Source organism: Cyprinus carpio, chromosome B23 (genome assembly GCF_018340385.1).
Source record: "Cyprinus carpio isolate SPL01 chromosome B23, ASM1834038v1, whole genome shotgun sequence".
Lineage (NCBI taxonomy): Eukaryota > Metazoa > Chordata > Actinopteri > Cypriniformes > Cyprinidae > Cyprinus > Cyprinus carpio.
In genome coordinates this window covers 7,421,068-7,442,068 of record NC_056619.1, presented here as the reverse complement: position 1 = coordinate 7,442,068, position 21,001 = coordinate 7,421,068, and the positions used below count along the sequence as shown (strand labels likewise).

The window sequence follows — 21,001 nt, the reverse complement described above, 5'->3', positions numbered from 1 at the left end:
TTTTAAAGATGTCTCCATTCTCCTCTAGTAGTTACAATGGACCTAAATAACCCTCTCTAGACTTATTGTACCCCACTATACTATTAAATTAGTTTGCATCATACTTCAGGGGATACAAAAGGTCTTTTGCCTTTGCCAAGCTCGAGGGTACTCACAAAGCAGTATCAAATTTATACAGAGCATAATAAATACAAGCATACAAACAGCTGTGAAAAACTATTAGTGTTTAGTGAGTCACCAAAAGCCCAAAATTCCATAGACTCTGTATTAAGCCTCAAGATCCAAAGGGTATTAAAGGATATTTTGCAATAATGGATTACATGCTGTTCTATTGAGTTCCCTCAGCAGTACAGGAGAAATGTGTGTGTGTGTGTCGGTGTGTGTGTGTGTGTGTGTGTGTGTGTGTGTGTACAGTTCTTCAGGTAGCACATTTCAAAGTTTTTTTCTTTTGAATATGGCATGTGTCATCTAAAGTTTTGTCAGCGGAAACAATAAGGTCTATTGAACACACAGTGTTTCGAATCCCTCACAGCCTGGCTTTCATACCTGTCAAAAATTAAAGGGGTCATATGATGCAATTTCAAATTTTCCTTTCTCTTTGGCGTGTTACAAGCTGCTCGTGAATAGATAAGATCTGTAAAGTTGCAAAGACTAAAGTCTCAAACCCAAAGAGATATTCTTTATAAAAGTTAACACTCATCCACACCCTCCTAAAATGCCTTGTTTAAACACGCCCCCACGTCTACGTCACAATGTGGGAAGATTTGCATAACACTGCCCAGATGTTCACGCAAAGAAAGAAGGCATAACTTTTATTCTTGCTGTTGCTGCCGCCGCTGCCATTTCATGGAGACCATGTGTGTTTTGTTGTGAAAGCAGTACTACTTTGTTTGGTCTTCCAAAAGAGAACACAACTAGAAATCAGTGGTTAAGTTGTATTTACAACACTGTTCCAGAACAGTTCATCCCAAATATTCAGATGTGTGCAGCACATTTTACAGAGGACTGTTTCCTGGGAGAGTATCCTACAATGGGTCTGTGCACAACGGTTGTTTCTATAAAGTTGGGCATGCAGTTCAAACTTTGCAAGGACAGTCTGGCGCTTCTGACGCACAGCCTGTAAGTATGTTTTCATACGTAAAGGATTTGTCACTGATGATTCAAATGCGAGTTTTGAGCAGAGTAGTGTAGCACTTGTTGTGATGTTTCTCTGATCACAAATACAGACATGGTTTTATCTTTATGCGGCGCGATACACAACACAACGCATAAAAAGACAGAATAAGTCATTATAATCAGTAATTATGTCCCCACTGGATGATACAAATGCCTCATTTGTAATGGGTTTTATTTGTTTCGTCTCGTCGTGCATCACAGTATGTTAAGGGGCGTAACATTTCCGTTACACGCTTGAGGAATTCGGCCAATCAAAACACACTGGATAGCTGACCAATCAGAGCACACCTCGCTTTTCAGAAGAATTGCTTTGTAAAAATTAATGCGTTTCAGAAAGGCATGGCATAGAGGAGAAACAATAAAGTATATGGAAAATAATGTTTTTTTTTAGCCTTAAACCACATATACACATTTCATTACACCAAATAATGTTATTTTTAGCAACGTCATATGACCACTTTAAATATGGCACTAGCCAGATTTATTGACTTGAAAGATCTGCAAGAGCAGCATAGCCTAGTTGCTATGCATAAATAAAGCGAGCCCTTGTTAATTAGAGACTTTAAGTGAAAATAATGCCCTCTTGTGGGGAACACCTGCACTTGTATATCAGTGAAATCTGTAATGTGTGATTGTTGAGGTTTAATTCCCACAGAAAGTTGACAAGTGAAATCGAAAACACCACCCATTCACTCTAATATAAGTATGAATTTATTTCATAATTAATTTAACTTGCATATCTGACAATTTCTTTGCTTGAAATAGCGCATTAAAATGGAAAAAGACAACCTGTGCATAACCAAACCTGAGATAGACACACATTATGTGACTATATATATGTAAACACCACACATTTGATATATATGAATAAATAATAAATAATTAAATAAATAGCTAATTGACAAATAAATAATAACTCTGAACCACACTGACTTAAACTCTTTCATAAATAGGGACTAAATAAGTTGTGCGACACCAGCAAACTATGTGTCTGTGAACGTTTAGCTATTATTGAAAGCAATTTCCCTGTTGAGCTCATGAATATTAAATGATATGTCACCGGAGCAGGGGCTGACAGCTATATAAAGGTAAAGCTCACAGCAGCGGGGATCTCTTACAGCACCAGCTTTTACTTTCCTAAACAAGGCTTCATTCACATTAGCAGAAACTGAATCTGGATCAGCTGTCTGATCGTCTGGTTCAGAGGTCTTGGTGAAGGTCTCCGTGCTCTGGCTTTTTGCTTTGCCCGTCTGGATGCCATGAGACCAGGCGCTGATAGTGCTCCTGCCGCCGCTGGTCAGGGTCGATGTTCACCCACACACTTCCTGTCCATTTGAAGCCCCGAGTGACTAAGCAGTCGCCGTGCAGAGAGAATTCATCCAGCTCTACAACCCAACCTGATGGAAATATGTGTATAGAACGATGGTGATTTCATTAATATTCATTGTGTATACGCTACAATTAGAGCTGGGAAGTATTCACATCTGATTACATGTGATCTGTTATATGTAATCAGATTACAAAACATAAGTACTTGTTATTATATTATATTATATTTTAAAAATACTCATAATCAGACTACAGAAAACCCTTTCAATAGCAATAAATTATTCAGAATTTATTGATTCACCCTAATTCCTTTTTTACATCTTTTAAATGTTCCTTTCTAAAAGCCTACTTTTTTACATCTTATAAATTCACCCTAATAAAATCCTAACACCTATAAAAACTCACAAACTAAAACCCTACTAAAAACATACACCCAAAAATCACTCAAAAATCCTTCCGTGGCCGGGAAACACAGCTCCAGCAGAGGGGTGTCACATTGACTCGCCAGGCCCAGGAAGGTTTAACGGAAGTTAACTGGAAACAGTTCACACAATCCGTCCTCTGCAGATCAGACATTAGTCAGGCGGCTACACAGCATCTGACCACAGGATTTATAAAATCATTTCAAGTTTAAGAAGTATTTCAAATCCATTGCATAACTGTGGAACATTACACTGATGAAAACATTATCAACACACATACTTTTTATTAGAATTTTCATATCTGCCATACAATTGTCACAATCGTTTTTTTTTTTTTTGTTTCTGTCCCATGTATTACTTCTGGAAAACACATTTGTCTTTCAACCTGGCATACATTAAAATGCGTTTTCTGATCTTCTTTCACCTATTTTTTCTCTGACATCGATCATTTTCAAATAAATAATTTCACCTAATATATTTACTTGAAGTACCCTGAGATTTACACATCCATTTTTTAATAATTAAGTATCACATTTGCATGATCATGTTTCTCTGACATCGATTATGGTCATCGATATTTTTTTTAGCAAGTGGTTTATTTTGATTGAGTTTAAAATGATTTATTTTAATTTAACATTTTTATGATTTTATTTTTAAGTATTAGCTTTTTATTAAACTCATAAAGCCCCTGCAGTTTCTTCACAAACCCCAGTTTGGGAAACCTTGATGTAGTGTACTGTTTACAGGAAACGGAGGCATATGATAAAGAGAAACTCACCATATCCATCGGAGAGGTGGTTGTACCACAGCAGAGCGGTTCCAGCTACAGGTTTGACCTTCAGATTACCTTTATCACAGTACTGCTGAGAGAGATCACCTAAGACCTGCAACACACACACACACACACACAGACAAATTGAAGCTGCAATAACATCAAGTGCCTAAGATCATAATTCAAGACCTTCTTCCTGTTGCTGCCTGGTTGCCATGGCAACAGAGCTCACCTCCCCCTGTTGCCATAGAAACAGGAAATGGCTCACCTCCTCCTCGTATGTCCTGTTGTCAGCCACAGGGAAGCTGGTCTCTGCACCTGCATCCGCCGAGTTCAGATGCAGCAGGACAGATATCGCCTTTTTATTATGGCCTAACATTTTTAAGAGTCAATCAAACAGATTCCAAATGTCTTATACAGTAGATGTACCTGCATGCGACCTGCTTGGAGGTGGAGGTATTAGCTGCCAGGTGTGTGTGGGCGCAGCTGCTGTCGTGATTGGTGGGGCTGCTGTCGTGGTGGGCGTGGCTGTAGCCACCCTGCTCATAACGGACGACTTCCATTGGCTCGCTGAGATCGGCCAATGAGGACGGCAGTTGAGTTAAACGGGTCACTCTGGAGATAAATAAATAAATAAATAGTTTGTCTATGTTTTTATTTGCATGTCTTAATCTAGCTCTACTTTTATACAATGTCTAGTACACAAGTAAGTAGCAGATATTTACCCCAAAGCAATGTTATTCAAAAAAAATCTTCCTGCGGTGATCCGGGATTAAAGGGACAGTTCATCCCAAAACTAAAATACTGTCATCAATTATCCTCATATCACTCCGATCCTGTATGGGTGTCTTTCTGCTACAGAACACCAAACTCCATTTATCTCTTGTCTTTTCTTTTCTGTTTTCTTTCGTTTCAACTGGTTTTGTCAGTGAAAGTCAATATAGAAGGCAAAAATAAAACATAACAAATGTTTCAATTGTTTTTGTCTGTGCATGACAAAACAGAACAAACAGAAAACAAATGAACACAAACAAAACTTTCCAAATTATCTGTCCATACAATGAAAGTCAATGAGAAGTCCAAAACAAAACAAAGCAAAGCAAAGCAAAACAAACCAAGAATAAAAGTTCCAACTTCTTTGTCCAAACAATAAAAAGTCAATGTGGAGTCCAAAACAAAACAGATGTTTCAATTGTTTTCATCTGTGCAGTCCAAAACAAAACAAAATGAAAAAAAAAATAACACAAACAAAACGTTCCAACTTTGTTCATACAATATGAGTCAATGAGTAGTCCAAACAAAGCAAAACAAAACAAAGCAAAGCAAAGCAAAATAAAGCAAAACAAAAAACAAAACTAAAATGCTCCAAATTATTTGTCAATACAATGAAAGCCAATGAGAAGTCCAAAACAAAACCATAAAACAAATAGAAAAAAGAACAAAAAATACTTCAACTGTTTTGCTCATATTAAGAAAGTCAATAAGGAAGGCACCACCTCCCACCCCACCAAATATTTAAACTGTTCTACAATTAAAGGGGTCATGAACTGAGAAACCAAATTTCCCTTGGTCTTTTGACAAATAAGAGGTCGTTGTACTATAAAAATATCCTGTAAGTTTCAGAACTCAAAACTTTCTCATTGGTCTAAAAGCAGCTTATATTGAAGGCAGACTGGCGAATCCACAGCTTTTGGATTCTTCTACTCTATGATGTAATAGTGTGGCTAAGCACCGCCTCCACAGAAGAAGATCAACGCCTGCTTCTACATCGCTGCCTGTTTAGCCCCGCCCACCGATTCATGCATGTAGTGTTTACGAGAGAGACAAGCGCACAGGTCTACCCAAAAACTATAAAAATGGCTCTGAAGATAACAAGACACTGTGCAGTGCCAAGCTGTGGAAAAACAAGAAGAAGATCCAGACAGTGTCAGTAAGAACTTTGCCCTTTGTTCACTTCATTTTACTGTGGATCGTTTACAAACAAGGCACAATTCAACGCGGGATGTTCAAAAAGATCGAAACTAGTCTAGGCTGTGCTGACTATATTGGATCCGATGTTGCACCACACATGTGTGAGTAACTGTTTTCATTTCGTGAACACTATTGCTTTGTCTCCTCTTAAAGATCGTTTGATATGTGTTGAGTTATGCATTTTTGACCTAAATCATAGCAGCGTCTACAATCCACCACGCCTATTCAAACAGAGCGTTCTGATGAGGGGTTAAAAACAAGACAGAAAATAGCCTATTACTTCTAAATTGTTTTTTTGGTGTAAAAATCTTGATAACATTATAAGTGGACCTCGGAGAACAATACCAACTACAAAACAAAGGCAGTTCATGAATCTTGCCCCCTTTTAAGTCAGAGAGTTAATCCATCTATTTGACCATTTAAAGCTGAAAGTCATGAAGAAATGATGAAGAAGTGCCAGTGTGTTGCTAAATGGTTGCTTAGATGTTCTGAATATTTTTTCAACGCATTTTTATGTGGTTGCTAGCATGTTCTAAGTGGTTTCCTTCAGGCCCAGGTCAGCTGAGCCCATTTATAAGTCTCTATGATATTCTGGTCTCTATATATGGCTTGGACTCCTCCTTATGATTTGAGGTATCATTCACGCATGTACCACACATCACAAATGATGCAGGAGAAGTTACATCCAAAGGTTTACTATTTATATCCTCTACCTTAAGTATGTGAACCAGTAATAGAGATGCTCACCTCAAAAACAACACAAGTAAAACATAACTGTTGATGGCAGTGTTACAATGAGCAAGGCGAGGAAAACAAGAATAGCATTTCTCTATTTTTCTCCTTTATTCACGGGTCAGTGAGTCTTCACTCTTTCCCCTCCGGAACCGAACCACAGCGGGACGCTCTCCAGACAATAGAGCAGGGGGACCGGAAGAGGGGACGCAACCTCGGTGAGACCGTATGCGACCGGATGTGTGTGTGTGTAACCCTCATGTTAATGAGACTTTAATGAGTGACGATGGGATCCATCCGGAAGCTGCTAGAAAACACTGCATGTTGTGTCATTGTGTCAGACCCACCACTCTCTATCTTTCTCTCTCTCACACACACACACACACACTTCACTTACCAGAAGGGTTAGTCTCAAGCCCGGTGTGAATTTTCCGTAAACTGTATGAGCTCAGCCAAGATCCATCAGTCGAATGGGACAGACTCACAATCTGCAGCAGAACAGATGCTTTTAATTCTGTGACTCTTCATTTTATTACTGTTTCTATCTCTCAGCCCACTCAGTATTCCCAAGAACAGAATTATGTCGTCATTTCCTCACTCTCTTATTGTTCTGTATTGTAACTGTATTATTTTCTTTCGTGGAACAAAAACAAGAGTTATTTAGCTTTCAAAGCAGCACCATGTTTTTGAAGAAAATATACAATGTATTTATATACACCGAATGTAGGGGTGTGTGATACTGACAAAAAATAAAATCTCTGTATTTTTAGAGATTTCGTCGATAACTATAGATAAACAATATTTTGCTGAGTGTGTTTATGTGCTGGGAATTTGGCAGGTTTAGGCCTGTCACGGATAAATAAATATGACACAAAAACCACCAGCAGGTGGCGGCAAGTCCATCTTAACGAATGAATCAGTGAATCATTCATTTACATGATTTGATCAAAACTGCTGATTCATTAACATGATTCATTAAGGAAGCAAGTGATTTTAAATTCTTTTTGTTTTTTGCAAAGTGAGAGACATAATCGATAATGTCAGCTCACACATCATTAAAGCCTGGGTGTGTGTTCCACTTGTCGGTGTGAGCAAATTAAATTAATTAATTAAATGAATGAAATTTCTGTTATTATTTAGTCACTCGCATGTTGTCCCAACCCTGCATTAATTTATTTCTCGTGCTGAACACAAAGGAGGATATTTTAAAGAAAGTTAGCTGGTCTACATTGAACACATAAGCCAACTGCTTGGTTACCCACTTTCTTCAAAATAACATTTAAGTTCAACAGAGAAAGAAACTCATTCAGGTTTAAAAAACTACTTGAGAGTGAGTAAATTCATTGATTTTTGGGTGAACTATCCCTTTAATGTTAATTAAACAACAAAACACAAGAACTTTAATAAAAACTTTAATTTGTTTCTCCACCAACTTTATCCTAAATATCTGCCACTCTTTTTATTCTATATTTTGTTACCTTGTAAAGCTTTGTTTTTAAAATCGGTGAATTAGTTTGGCTTTACTGCTCAGACAACTTGCAAAATAGTAAAACCAACATGGCAAATCGTGATAAAATTGTGATATTTCTGGAATAAATCATGAAATTATATTTTTGCCATATTGCCCACCTCTACTAAAAGTTGACTAAACTTTCTTACTTTCTATTGAAGCCACTGTACCGATACATTTAAGTGTCAGCATCAGCAGAGTGACTGTGTCTGACCTTGTGTCTCTGCAGAAGGCTGTCCTGGTTCAGGTCGAGCTGACTGAAGAGCTGGTCTGGGCTCTCCTCCACACTCAGGAACCCCGGGATCTCTGAAACACACATCAACATGCCAATGTCAGTCTGCATGCTGCATTTAAAGCACCTATATATCCTATACTGCATAATATATACACACTACTGTTCATTTTATTCCGTATATAGAAATAGACACACATGCATGTATATATTTAAGAAAAACAATGTTATGTTTATATATTAAATATATTTATTTATAATATTATTTTTATGATTATAAATATATGCATGTAAATACATGTACATATTTTCTAAATATATACTGTATGTGTGTGTATTTATATATGCATAGTAAATATACACAGTACACACACATATATTATGTAAACAAAAACCTTTATTTTGGATGTGATTAATCAAGATTGATCGTTTGGCAGCACTGCTTTTAAGGCGAATTAACATGACAAATGTTCCTCCATTCCAGAGCATTGCTAGGGTGTTGCTTACAGTCTTCTCTGTTGTGGGTATCAGCTGAGGAACCCAGCACACCTCCTAACAATGTGTTAAGAGAGTCTCAGAGGCTGACCTGATTTCAGAGTATCTGTGTTTGATCTATTGTAACCATAAGTGTCTGTGAGAGGCAGACAGGGAGAACATTATGAGATTAGTCTCCAGGATTAAAGGATCACACTAACACTATGCAGGCTAATCAACAGACACTGCAAATTGGTGTTAATGTAATCAATTCTCATTTGGTGAGAACCATCATTCCCAGGTGAACGTGAAGATACAGAAGTTGGTAGTAAAAAAGTACTAGTCAGTCTGAGTCCAGTTGTATAAACACAGCTAAGAACTAGCTTGACCAACTAGTGGTTAGCAAAGGGCAATCTGTCTTACTTTTTGGATTCAAATTAGACTAATTTTCTGTTTTATGTAACTGACTTGAATAATGACCCGCCTTACAGAAATACAATTAGATTACTAACTTCTATGACGAGTCTAATCAGTTTATGCAACAGGCCACAGACGTTTGGGCTAAATTTACTAAAATTGTTAGGGTGTCACCATCTTAAAGATTTGAAAAGTTTAAAATAAAACAAAATAAAATGTGTTTTGTAGACAAATGTAAATGTGAATATATTTACAAAGCAAGTATATTAATATAGGAAAATGTTTTTGGAGATAATAAGCAAATAAATAAAAAAAATGTATTTATTCTATATACTTTAATTTAATTAATGTACATATATTCTTTGTAAATAAATAAATAATTCCCCCCCCATAAATATCATTTGCAAATAAGTGTTTTTATAAATTTTATTTTATAAAACATAAACACAATTTTTTAATATATAAATATCAATATGCAATTAAAAAGGTTTATATAAATATTGTTTGCAATAAATATTTTTTATATTGTTTGCAAATAAATAGCTAATAAATGTTTTATAAATATTAATCTACAATTAACTAAATATTTATATAGATATTGTTTGCAAATAAACTGATTTTATAAATATTATTTACAAATGAATAAATATTTTATAAATATTAATATGCAATTAAATAAATATTTCTATAAATATTATTTGCAAACAAACAAATGTTCTTTGTTTTGGTTTACTATATAATACTTCGAAAATCAATTGGAAAATAATAATAATAAAGAATGAGTGGGTGTATCCAAATGTTTGACTAGTACTGTATATATTAAGACTGGTTTAATCTGGGTAATGGACACATTTTTAAATGGCTAAGATCAGAGCAGAGGCCATTAAGTTGGCAAATATAATGAATTGCGCCCATCCCCCTCTTTGAGACTCATGGTATTGCCTGACCCATTGAGAGTGTTAATGAGACTGTGCCATTAATGTGTTCTGGCGGGGGCCATTGTTTCTCTGGGATGGGTGAGAGTGCTCAGTGATTTAGATCACTGTATATAGCTTTCAGTGTTATCTATCACTGTTATTGTTCAGCATCATTCAAATGCAGACAACGCATAAACATACATGCACAGAGACGTGCGCACTTCATAAAGCTCTTCCGCATGGTTTGTCTGTGAGAGATGCGGTCTCTCTAATTCATTAGATGGGATGAGGGGAAAGAAAGGGTCCTGGGAATGAAGTGGACAGGAAGTGAGGGCCATTTTTGGGGTAGACATTGTGTAGTGCTCCCAGCAGGGGAAGAAAAACTCCTGAGCATCACACACACACACACACACATACACAGACGCCGCTCCAGCCCTCTCACACTTACACACTTCCTTTCACACACCTCTGTCACAGCCAGACCTTCCCAGAGCTTTACACTCTCACTGGCTTTGTATACGTGTAAACACAAAACACATATACAAATACATGTATCTATCCATCTAACCATGAACATCTAATCATCTACTTACCTATGCAACGTTTATCTACCCAACATCTATCCACCCACCTATCTATCTATCTATCTATCTATCTATCTATCTATCTATCTATCTATCTATCTATCTTCAATTTCATTTTATTTTTTAATGGAAAAAAAAAAGATTTTTTTTTTCAAAAAGTTGTATTCAGATATGTTTGTTATTGTTATCCAAGTGCCTTCACTGTTTTTTTGTGTGCAAACCAATAAATATATGAACCATCTTACATCTTTTTATCAATCTATATCTATCTTAACATCCATCTAGAAATGTATCTATCCATCTATTTATTTTCACTAACATCCATCTATCCATCCATCTATTTAACTTACATCCATCTATCCATCCATCCATCCATCCATTTATTTAACTAACATCCACCTATCCATCCATCCATTTAACTAACATTCATCCATCCATCCACCCACCCATCCATCTAACTAACATCCATCTATCCATCCATCCATCCATTTAACTAACATTCATCCATCCATCCACCCATCCATTTAACTAACATTCATCCATCCATCCACCCACCCATCCATCTAACTAACATCCATCTATCCATCCATCCATCTATCCATCCATCCATCCATTTAACTAACATTCATCCATCCATCCACCCATCCATTTAACTAACATTCATCCATCCATCCACCCACCCATCCATCTAACTAACATCCATCTATCCATCCATCCATCATCCATCCAACTAACATCCATCTATCCATCCATCCATCTATTTAACTAACATCCATCCATCCATCATCCATCCATCTATTTAACTAACATCCACCTATCCATCCATCCATTTAACTAACATTCATCCATCCATCCACCCACCCATCCATCTAACTAACATTCATCCATCTATCCATCCATCCATCCATCCTACTAACATCCATCTATCCATCCATCCATTTAACTAACATTCATCCATCCATCCACCCACCCATCCATCCAACTAACATCCATCTATCCATCCATCCATCTATCCATCCATCCATCCATCCATCTATTTAACGAACATCCATCTATCCATCCATTTAACTAACATCCATCTATCCATCCATCCGTCTATCATTATATAGTTTATCTATCTATCTATCTATCTATCTATCTATCTATCTATCTATCGTGTGTGTGTGTGCACCTCATCTGACTTGTGGCTAATCTGTTGTATTACATTATCATAATCACACTCCTCAGGAAAGAGGAGAGGAAAAGGAAGTGTGTGGTAAAGTGGAGCTCACTGATCATCATCTCCAGCAGAGAAACGGAAGAATCAGCACCTCACACACAGTCACACATACACACCCTCCCTAACCAATCCACTCTCAGGTCCTGCAAGGTCCCGCCCTCTCCCAGATGGGCCTCAGGCAGTGGTGTATAAATACACCTATTACTGATTTACTCTGACACTACAGCTCTCTGACGCTCTCTGAACTATGATGCTGACAGCGTCTGCTCTACTGCTGCTCCTGCTTGGCCCTGGCATCGGTGCCGTGCCCAGCAGACTCTGGGAACACCAGGGATCCTCTCGTTGTGTGCCCATCCCAAGCAACATGGCCCTGTGCCAGGGTCTGGGCTACAACAGCATGCGGATACCCAACTTGCTGGGACATGAATCTCCAGCTGAAGCGGTGCAGCAGAGCACCAGCTGGCTGCCGCTCCTCGCCCGAGAGTGCCACCCACACGCCCGCATCTTCCTGTGCTCGCTCTTCTCTCCTGTGTGCCTTGAGAGGTAAGACTTTCTTATAATAGACTGACTCTCATTGACCGGCAGGAAACATGATGCTGAACACTAAATTCTATACATACATATATATATATATATATATATATATATATATATATATATATATATATATATATATATATATATATATATATATATATATATTATACACACACACATACACACACACACATAGAGGATATTTTTTTTCCATTGTGGCTTGTGTTTAGCATTACATAGCATTTAAATCAGTTAAATGATGCCATTATCATGTAAATGTGTACTAATGTCTATGTTAAGTGGAAGTGAAAATCATCTGCAATTACATGACAATACAGAAAGACAATACCCTTGCTGGAGCAAGAATGTGTTTTTAAATGATTAATCTTCTTGTTGTGGTCATTGTGACCCATGGATACATTTATTTTTCTCGTTGGTAGTTAATGTTATTGCATTGAACTAAAACTTACTGACTTGGCTCATGCATGGTATAACAACTTCAAAAAATAAATAATTCATTAATAAAATAAAAATAAATACCCAATAAAAACTATCATTTATAATTATAATTAAATATAATAAATATATATTTAATTTTTTAGGATTTTTACCTGCCTTATCACACTTGTGTTTCTGGTCAGAAATGACTGTCTTACAAAAAAAATTGCTTATAAATTTCTCAATTATGCTTTATTATCATCAAATCTTGAATTCTATTTTCTGTCAACTTGTTTTCTTTCAGTAATTTTTCATGTTTTGTATTTAGCTTTTTCCCCCATTTTTTTCACTCAATCTGAGGTGCATAAGCTCAGATCCATGCACTTTGTGTTGACTGAAAGAAAACAAGTTGACAAACAATTTATTTCAAGATTTGGTCACAGTATAGCAAAATGTGAGATTTACATCTTATTTTTAAAAGGCTGATCATTTTTGATCATAAAAACAAATTAATTAAAGGATTTTCAGCAACTAATAAGGCTTAAATCAGTCAAATTGAGCCCGCGCACACACACACACACACACACACACACACACGTACATATATATATATATATATATATATATATATATATATATATATATATATACATATATATTAGTGTTGTCAAATGATTAATCGTATCCAAAATAAAAGTATTTGTTCACATGTGTTTGTGTACTGTGTATATTTATTATGTAGTTATAAATACAAACACATGTATGTATATATTTAAGAAAAATATGTAATGTTTATATATTTTAAATGAATGTATACATAATATAAATTATATGAATATAAACATATATATGTAAATACACATAATTATTTGTAAAATATATACTGTATGTGTGTGCTTTTATATGTACATAATAAATATACAAAGTACACAAACATATTATGCAAACAAAAATTGTGAAGTTTGTCTCATGGCTTCGCCTCTGGCCTTTCAGGATCATTTCTCCGTGCAGGAGTCTGTGTGTGTCGGTACGGGACAGCTGCGCACCCATCATGAGCTGCTACGGTTACCCCTGGCCTAGAATACTACAGTGCGACCAGTTTCCCAAAGATCACCTAATGTGCATTTCCTCAGTTGCGCATATGCAAAACGGCACCAGCAATGACGGCCGAGGTAAACGGAGATCTTTCTTTCTTTAACATGCATATTTTTTCAAAGCAATGCAGACAGAAACAACGAGGGTTTTCTCCGTTTCAGTGGTGCCGCGTGCGAGCTGCACAGACTGTGAGCTGGAGGAGGCCACGTCATCCAAAGACCTGCTCGACCTCTTCTGTAAAAGTGACTTTGGTAAGAAAATCTACTTTTTGCTCATTCAGAACAACCATAAATTGTTAAAGTGCACCTAATATGGGTAATGAAATGTTCATATTTTGGTTTTGGGAGTCCCTAACAACAGGTTGATATGCATTCAAGATCAAAAAACGCTTTTATTGTCTTATAATATGCATTTATTTTTACCTTACTTGCTCAACGACTCCCAAACAATTCACTCAACGATTCAATTTTCCAAACCCATCCTTTGTGTGACGCGTATCTGCTGTGATTGTTCGATTGTTCTCATTTTAATATCATCTTGCCTGTAATAATGCCTTATAAAGCAGTGTTTGTGAGCGCAGTACTGCTTTGTATACAGTGTTACCGGGGAAACAGCTATTTTTACCGCTCCTAAAGCGGTACCTAGTGACAAAGAATGAATTTGCATTTTCATTCAGACCAATGCAAAAAGACCAACAAGTGGGCGGGCAATATGCTAATATTTCATGTTGACATGAAACAGCTTAGGATTCGTTTTAAAAACGACTCGTTTCAATGATTCAGAGTCAACTCTTTCTTTTGAGAGACAATAACTTTATACACAGTGCACTTTTAGATTTAAAAGTTTGCAGGATGATTTCATTCACTTAGAGCCGTGTTACACATTGCATGAAAGTTCATTTTCAAAAATCCATAATAGGGGCACATTAAAGCTGAAACTCACTGTTCATGTCTTTCTGTCTCTCTCTCTGCTAGTGGTTAAAGTGCGTCTATCCAAGCTGAACTCCAGTAGTTCTGTCCTGACGATGTTCTCCCTGGGCTCTCGGCTGGAGGTCCTAAAGCACGGCCCGCTGCTGGGAGGAGAAATGAGGAGCCGTCTGACGCTGTGGCTGGAGCGGGACGCCACCTGCGTGGGCAACCTGACCCGCAACCACCCCGACGGAGGGACCTTCCTGCTGACGGGCACTGTGACGGGCAAGAGACTGCTGGTCACGAAAGCGTTTAGCTGGGGCAAACGCCAGCGGCACCTCAACCAAGCAGCACGCAAGTGGAAAAGCCATCGGTGCAGAGGGTAGAGTTCCCGAAAACGTTCCTCAGAGTGTTCATAATGCTGTAAATAATAGAAGAGCCTTGCACTATATTTTTAAATCTTAAGATATTAAACTTTTTCGAGTTTTTTTTCTGAAAGGAGAGTCTGTGTGTCCATTTTCTGTCATAAATTTCTGGGTCACTTTTACATCCGTAATTAATGATTTGAACTCAAAACACAGAGTTATATAAAAATGAATCTCTACAGATGAAACTGGAAACTCACCAAACAGCAGTGGCTTCAAGCTGAGGGTGCGCATGTTATGGGTCCCGTCAGGAACCAGAGAAACTCTTTGACCGTGTCCAACCTGAGCAGAAAAGATATAACAGCCCCTGGATTACTCCATGAAAAGAGTGCCTTACGTGATGGAATAATGACTTGGATAGCTAACATCAACTTAAATGACATTAAAAGGCATTTTTTTTAAACTTATCAACACGTTAAACACAATTTATAAACGTGATTTTTACAATTCTAGATAGTAATGCATTGCCTTTTTTACTTAGACTTGTGTTGTAATCGTTAACTAAAATACAACTTCTACCATTAAAACTGTTTCATTCATTTAAATAAAGCTGAAATAATATAACATTTAAATATTAAAATCATAAATAGCTCTCTCTCGCTTTTGGGTTGCTCCCTTTCTTGTCAGGGGTCACAATAATAAAAAATAAAATAAAATAAAAAAAAGTTGCCTCAGCTACTAAGTGAAATGTTGCAGTACTAAAATTTATAAAACAAAATCTGAAATAAAGTCAAAGCTACACTGATACAGATTTAGAGATTTAGCAAAAATAGACTGTAAACCTGATGAAGTTTTACCACAAAAGTTTCTCGCCTATTATATAGCCACAGAAGCTAGAACTGTCAAAAAACAAACTCAGAAGAAAACTGAAGATAAAAAAATAAGTGCTAATTCAAAAATCTTAATAAATACTAAAACGGCAATGCCCCCAGTGAGATGCATATACTAAAAATGTGAAAATTTTCTGTCTGAAAAGAAAAATGGTTATAATTGCAAAAATTTTATTATTTATTTATTTTTTTTGTGAACAATTGTTTTTATTAAGCAGACATTTCAGTACAATACAAAATATGAGACACCAATCCAGACTGCGGCCATACCCCGCACCCACCAACCCACCAGGCAGACCCACACTGTGCCGAGAGAAACCAGACACTGCAGTGGCAAAAAGTTCAAAGTGCAATACTCAATCACACAAAAAAGAAAAATAAATAAATAGATAACCAAATAAATCAAAATATACACAAATTCAAACAAAAATTATACATCAAAAAGATTTAACAATGTCAAAGATAGCACTCCATGTTTTCAAAGTTTTTGTCGTTGCTCCATGAATACGAGCTGTAGATAGTTCCACAGAAACAATATCAAGCAGAGATAAGCCCCATACATGTCTGGTCATTGAATGGGGAGGAACCCAGCGACTAACTAACATTTTTTTGCAGCAGCAGTAAGAGCAGCTAAAAGTAAGTTTCTCTGTTGCGGAGACAGTGACGATGTTGAAAAATTATTTATAAAGAAAAGATCTGGAGTCAAAACCACATCCTTTTCTAATAGGAATGCTATATCATGAGCAAGCTGAGACCAGAAAGAAGAAAGTGCAGAGCATTCCCAAAAAAAAATGTAAATATGTACCGAGTACCCCTTGTGGATATAAATTGCAATTTGGGGAAGGTGACACATGCATATAGAAGCGTTTTAAAGGGGATAGATAGAGTCTGTGTAATAATTTCCAATGGATCATCTGATGATTTGGATTTTTTGAGGTTGATATGATTGTCTCCCAAATTTGATAAGAAAATAAAGTTTGTAAGTCACCACTGATGTCCTTAGACCAGATAGTTGTTATGGATTAGAGCCCGACCGATATGGATTTTTGGGGGCCGATGCCGATGCCGATATTAACTCGAAAATAGCCGATTTATAAGCCGATATTTTGATTTTGAAAATAAACTGGATATTAGACCCATTTCCTATAAACTACACTTACACAACATTCAATAGCAAAATATCTGCCTGTTCTATGTATGTGGGCTGTATAAACCATTTTCCAGAAGGGATTATGTTAAAAAAGCCTTCGATTACAGTCTCAATGACTAAACAATTGCACATCAAAAGTATATATTTTTTAATGATCAAAAGAACACTGCATTAGAGGAATCTTTGCAGAAGTAGTCCCACACTTTGCTGCTACAGCGTTCACCTTTTTCAGCCATCTGTAGGGCAGAAAGAGAGACAAAGAAAGAATAAGCATGTGTATTAATAATATCACCATGAATCATTACACAATTAAACATAAAATAAAAAACAATAAACACCTACATACTAAAAAATCAAAAATATAGAAAAATATATAAATATATACATAATATATATATATTATTATTTATTTGTCAAGCAATAGGTATTACCTATTACCTACTTATATTTAACTATATTATTACAACATTTTCCTGTTATGTCTGTAAAGCTGCTTTGAAACAATCTGTAAAAAAGAAGAAAAAAAAAGCGCTTGTTCAGCTCACATTTATTTACATGTCCCCTCTGGTTTAATCATTTCTGACGCACCTACTGTAGTTACTGTAACTACACTATATTTGCTCTCACAGACACATTCACAACGGACCCGTATATCTTCTCCTCTTCTCTTCGTGCAGTCTGAATCAAAACATCGTCATGCGCTGGCGAACGTAAAGTTAGCCTACTGTTACCGGAAGATTACGGAATCAATTCGAAGTTGAATGGTTAACGTTAGTGTCATGAACACACCGCTGTCAATTTTTAGAAGAACCACCTTCAAACAAGTTAATAGCAAGCATTTAAGGGGCCCGCTAAAAAGGAAGCTATGTTAGCGTTAGAATAACGTAACAGTTGTTGTTTTTTCGAGGCACGCTGTACAAAACTTCTAGTCATTGACTACACGCGCCCCCCTGCCACAGTTACGCGGTCATTATGTGGGAAACACTGCTGATATATTTAGAATAAGTTAAACGCTAACGTTATAGTTTGACCTCTTATTAACGTTCGCGCTCTTCCACTGATAAACATGGTATTAGCTTTGTGACTTATCTAAAATAGCAATGCATTAGCGGCTGTAAGTGATGTTTCAGAATATTTAGAAGTGATAATGATAGGACCGTTAGCTAGAACTACCACACTGTTTTTATATACAGTTTATGAACTAAATCTACAATCATTTCACATGACGAACGACAGACTCACCTTCAAAAGAGTACATCTCCGTGGCTCGGCTGATAGCTTTCTTCTGTAGTGGATTTCTGGCGCTGTTGTCAACTGGGGAGTTGCAGAGCTCCCTCTGGTGGGCAAACTATGCAAGACTCATAACATGTGTGAAGCATGAGACTCTGTTTCTCATGTTTCATCGGCCGTTATATAAACGCCGATGCCGATTTAAATGCAATTAGCTCATATCGGCCGATAATATCGGCCGGCCGATATATCGGTCGGGCTCTATTATGGATAATGGTTTATATGTTTGTTTGAGGAGAAAAGAGTAAATAACTGAAGCAGAAATAATAGAATTATCAGTGGGGAGAATAACTTTTCGCAAGGGATGTACAGGCAATTGTGCATCCCAGGGAACTCCATTTCAGACTTTTGTCATCAAAAATGTCACCAAAGGAAATTACTTTACATTTAATCCATTGTGGACAGTAAAATGGGTTTTTGCCTGATAAAAAATTATTATTATGGAACAAGGGTGAATGACGATGCCACCTCAAGTTTGGCTCTATCTTCCTGATCACCATTCTCCAAGTAGAGATAAAATGTGTTATGATAGGGCCAAAACAAAGTTTACATTGTCTGAGTGAGACAGCAGCAAAAACCAAATGTTCTATACTGTATGGAGAAACAAGAGATTCTTCAATAGCCCACCATGAGGTTGACACATTTGGTTTAAACCAGGCTGACAGTGCACGGAGAGTAAAGGAATCAGCGTATAATTTAAAATTTGGAAATGACCAGCCACCATCTGATCTGTTACGCTGTAGAGTAGATCATGTAATTCGGGGGAGTTTACCATTCCAAATATATTGAGAGATTACTGAATCAAGTTTTTTTCCCAAAAATTTGAATTTAATGTTTTAATTGAATGTTTTCTTTGTTTTCAGCCTGATTGTATTAATGTTTTGAATAAAAAGTTTTTTTTTCTACATTTCAAATGAAATGAGGGTGGAGGTGGTGATTGGGGATACATTGTTAATTAATTTAAACATGCACAAAATGTAAAACCTCCATGTTTTCTGTTAGTATTACAATTGCTAGTGCAGTAGGTTTGAAAAGCACTCTTTGTACTTGACATTAATTCACACAGTTCAGGGCTAAGCTGTATAGTGCTATATAATACTTTAATTTGTAACAGACAAATATAGGAATGTTTGAGCCCGCGCATATAGAAAAAAAAGAAGCAAAAAAAAAAATTTTTTTTTTGTTTTGTTTTTTTTTTAATGAAAAAAAAAAGAACACCCTGCTTTGCTTTCTCAGATTTTTTAAAAAGGAAAGGAAAATCAGAATCAGAAGCTTGTTTATGAAATCAGTGTGCATGTACCCGGATGCCCTCGAGGCGCGGCAGCTGGAAGGAGAGCTCAGGGCTCAGGGTCGCTGAGGAGGTCTGGGGCTCAGCACTCTTCTCCAGGGGTACATCCTGCTCCCCAGAGCCCGTGTTATAGTGCACATACAGTAGCAGAGCTATGATGTTTATTATATAGAGGTGGACGTGCGCCCTGGAGAAGACGCTGCTCTTCTGGACGTGGAGTCGCGGTGGAGGGGGAATGATGGGACTCCCGAAACCACTGCTCCGCCGAGCATTGCCCTGATCTACCCTCTCATCCGAGCGGAGGTTATCTGGTTGACCCTGACAGACATCACAGCCCCGAGCTAACACACTCCTGCACAGCGGATCAGATGCAGACACTGGCCAGTCGTTTATAATCGTGTGTGATGACCACAGACCGGATCTGTGCAGGACTGTCTTCACATTTAGGACCATGTCAGCTGCTTCACAGCGCTCGTATAATCCGGTGCGCCATCAAATCTCACCAGTCATACACATAACAGATGAGTTATACCAATAAAAGCGGGAGAACCCACGATTACTTTATAAACGAAGAAAGAAAATAAGAACGGCGTTTATATTCTTCTGTCACTTGCCCTACAAGCACCGCGAAGCCACCGACGCTAAGCTAGAAACACCGGGTCATAGGGTCATTTCAAAATAAAAGCCGGGCGGTTCGCGTTAGTTTATTTATGTTCTGTTGAAATAGCATTATCTTAAGCTTAAATAGCTCAATTTTACGACATTTTTATTATATAAAAATACTGATAATTACTTACTGTAACTGTTTGTTAAAATACTGATGAGAGTATTATTTAGACAATTTATTTAAATAGCCTACGTAATAAATACAGTGTGAATATATATATATATATATATATATATATATATATATATATATATATATATATATATATATAAATACATACTAGTGTTGTCAAACGATTAATCACAATTAATCGCATCCAAAATAAACGTTTTTTTTTTTTTATATGATATATGTGTATGTACTGTGTATATTTATTATGTATATAAGACACACACATACAGCATATATTTTGGAAATATTTATATGGCTATATATTTATATTCATATAAATTATATCATATATTAAATATATAAACATAAACATTAAATATATAAACAACACATTTTTCTTAAATATATACATGTATGTGTGTGTATTTATACATACATAATAAATATACACAGTACACACACGTATATTATGTAAACAAAAACTTTTATTTTGGATGTGATTAATCC

The 21,001-nt window shown here is 36.6% G+C and overlaps 2 protein-coding genes across 3 annotated transcripts; one reads left to right on the top strand and one right to left on the bottom strand.

Annotated features, from left to right (window-relative positions):
* Positions 1–1,864: 1,864 nt before the first annotated feature.
* LOC109054856 (transmembrane prolyl 4-hydroxylase-like) lies at positions 1,865–20,350 on the bottom strand. The gene is made up of 8 exons (XM_042751358.1): positions 19,729–20,350; positions 15,359–15,440; positions 8,127–8,218; positions 6,800–6,890; positions 4,118–4,312; positions 3,932–4,071; positions 3,706–3,811; positions 1,865–2,573 (listed from the first exon to the last, which is right to left on the bottom strand). Exons 1-8 carry the CDS (start codon positions 20,167–20,169, stop codon positions 2,377–2,379), a joined length of 1,344 nt encoding a protein of 447 aa, XP_042607292.1. The 5' UTR covers positions 20,170–20,350; the 3' UTR covers positions 1,865–2,376.
* Positions 11,854–15,487, top strand: LOC109084236 (secreted frizzled-related protein 5). 2 transcript variants are annotated; one of them, XM_042750747.1, is made up of 5 exons: positions 11,962–12,298; positions 13,724–13,902; positions 13,987–14,076; positions 14,800–15,115; positions 15,341–15,487. In XM_042750747.1, the coding sequence occupies exons 1-5, from the start codon at positions 12,003–12,005 to the stop codon at positions 15,342–15,344; spliced, it is 885 nt and encodes a 294-aa protein (XP_042606681.1). In that variant the 5' UTR covers positions 11,962–12,002; the 3' UTR covers positions 15,345–15,487. The 2 variants fall into 2 exon arrangements, with proteins under 2 accessions (XP_042606680.1, XP_042606681.1); XM_042750746.1 differs by lacking the exon at positions 15,341–15,487 and having other exon boundaries at positions 11,854–12,298; positions 14,800–15,292.
* Positions 20,351–21,001: the final 651 nt, after the last annotated feature.

Excerpts from the sequence above, each read along its gene's own strand:
- LOC109084236 (XM_042750747.1), top strand. The coding sequence starts at position 12,003 with ATGATGCTGACAGCGTCTGCTCTACTGCTGCTCCTGCTTGGCCCTGGC. Across the intron at positions 13,903-13,986 it reads CACCAGCAATGACGGCCGAG|TGGTGCCGCGTGCGAGCTGC; the intron begins GTAAACGGAGAT and ends TCTCCGTTTCAG. Across the intron at positions 14,077-14,799 it reads CTTCTGTAAAAGTGACTTTG|TGGTTAAAGTGCGTCTATCC; the intron begins GTAAGAAAATCT and ends TCTCTCTGCTAG.
- LOC109054856 (XM_042751358.1), bottom strand. The coding sequence starts at position 20,169 with ATGGTCCTAAATGTGAAGACAGTCCTGCACAGATCCGGTCTGTGGTCA. Across the intron at positions 15,441-19,728 it reads CGCGCCTCGAGGGCATCCGG|GTTGGACACGGTCAAAGAGT; the intron begins GTACATGCACAC and ends TTTTCTGCTCAG. Across the intron at positions 2,574-3,705 it reads CCACCTCTCCGATGGATATG|GTTGGGTTGTAGAGCTGGAT; the intron begins GTGAGTTTCTCT and ends TATTTCCATCAG.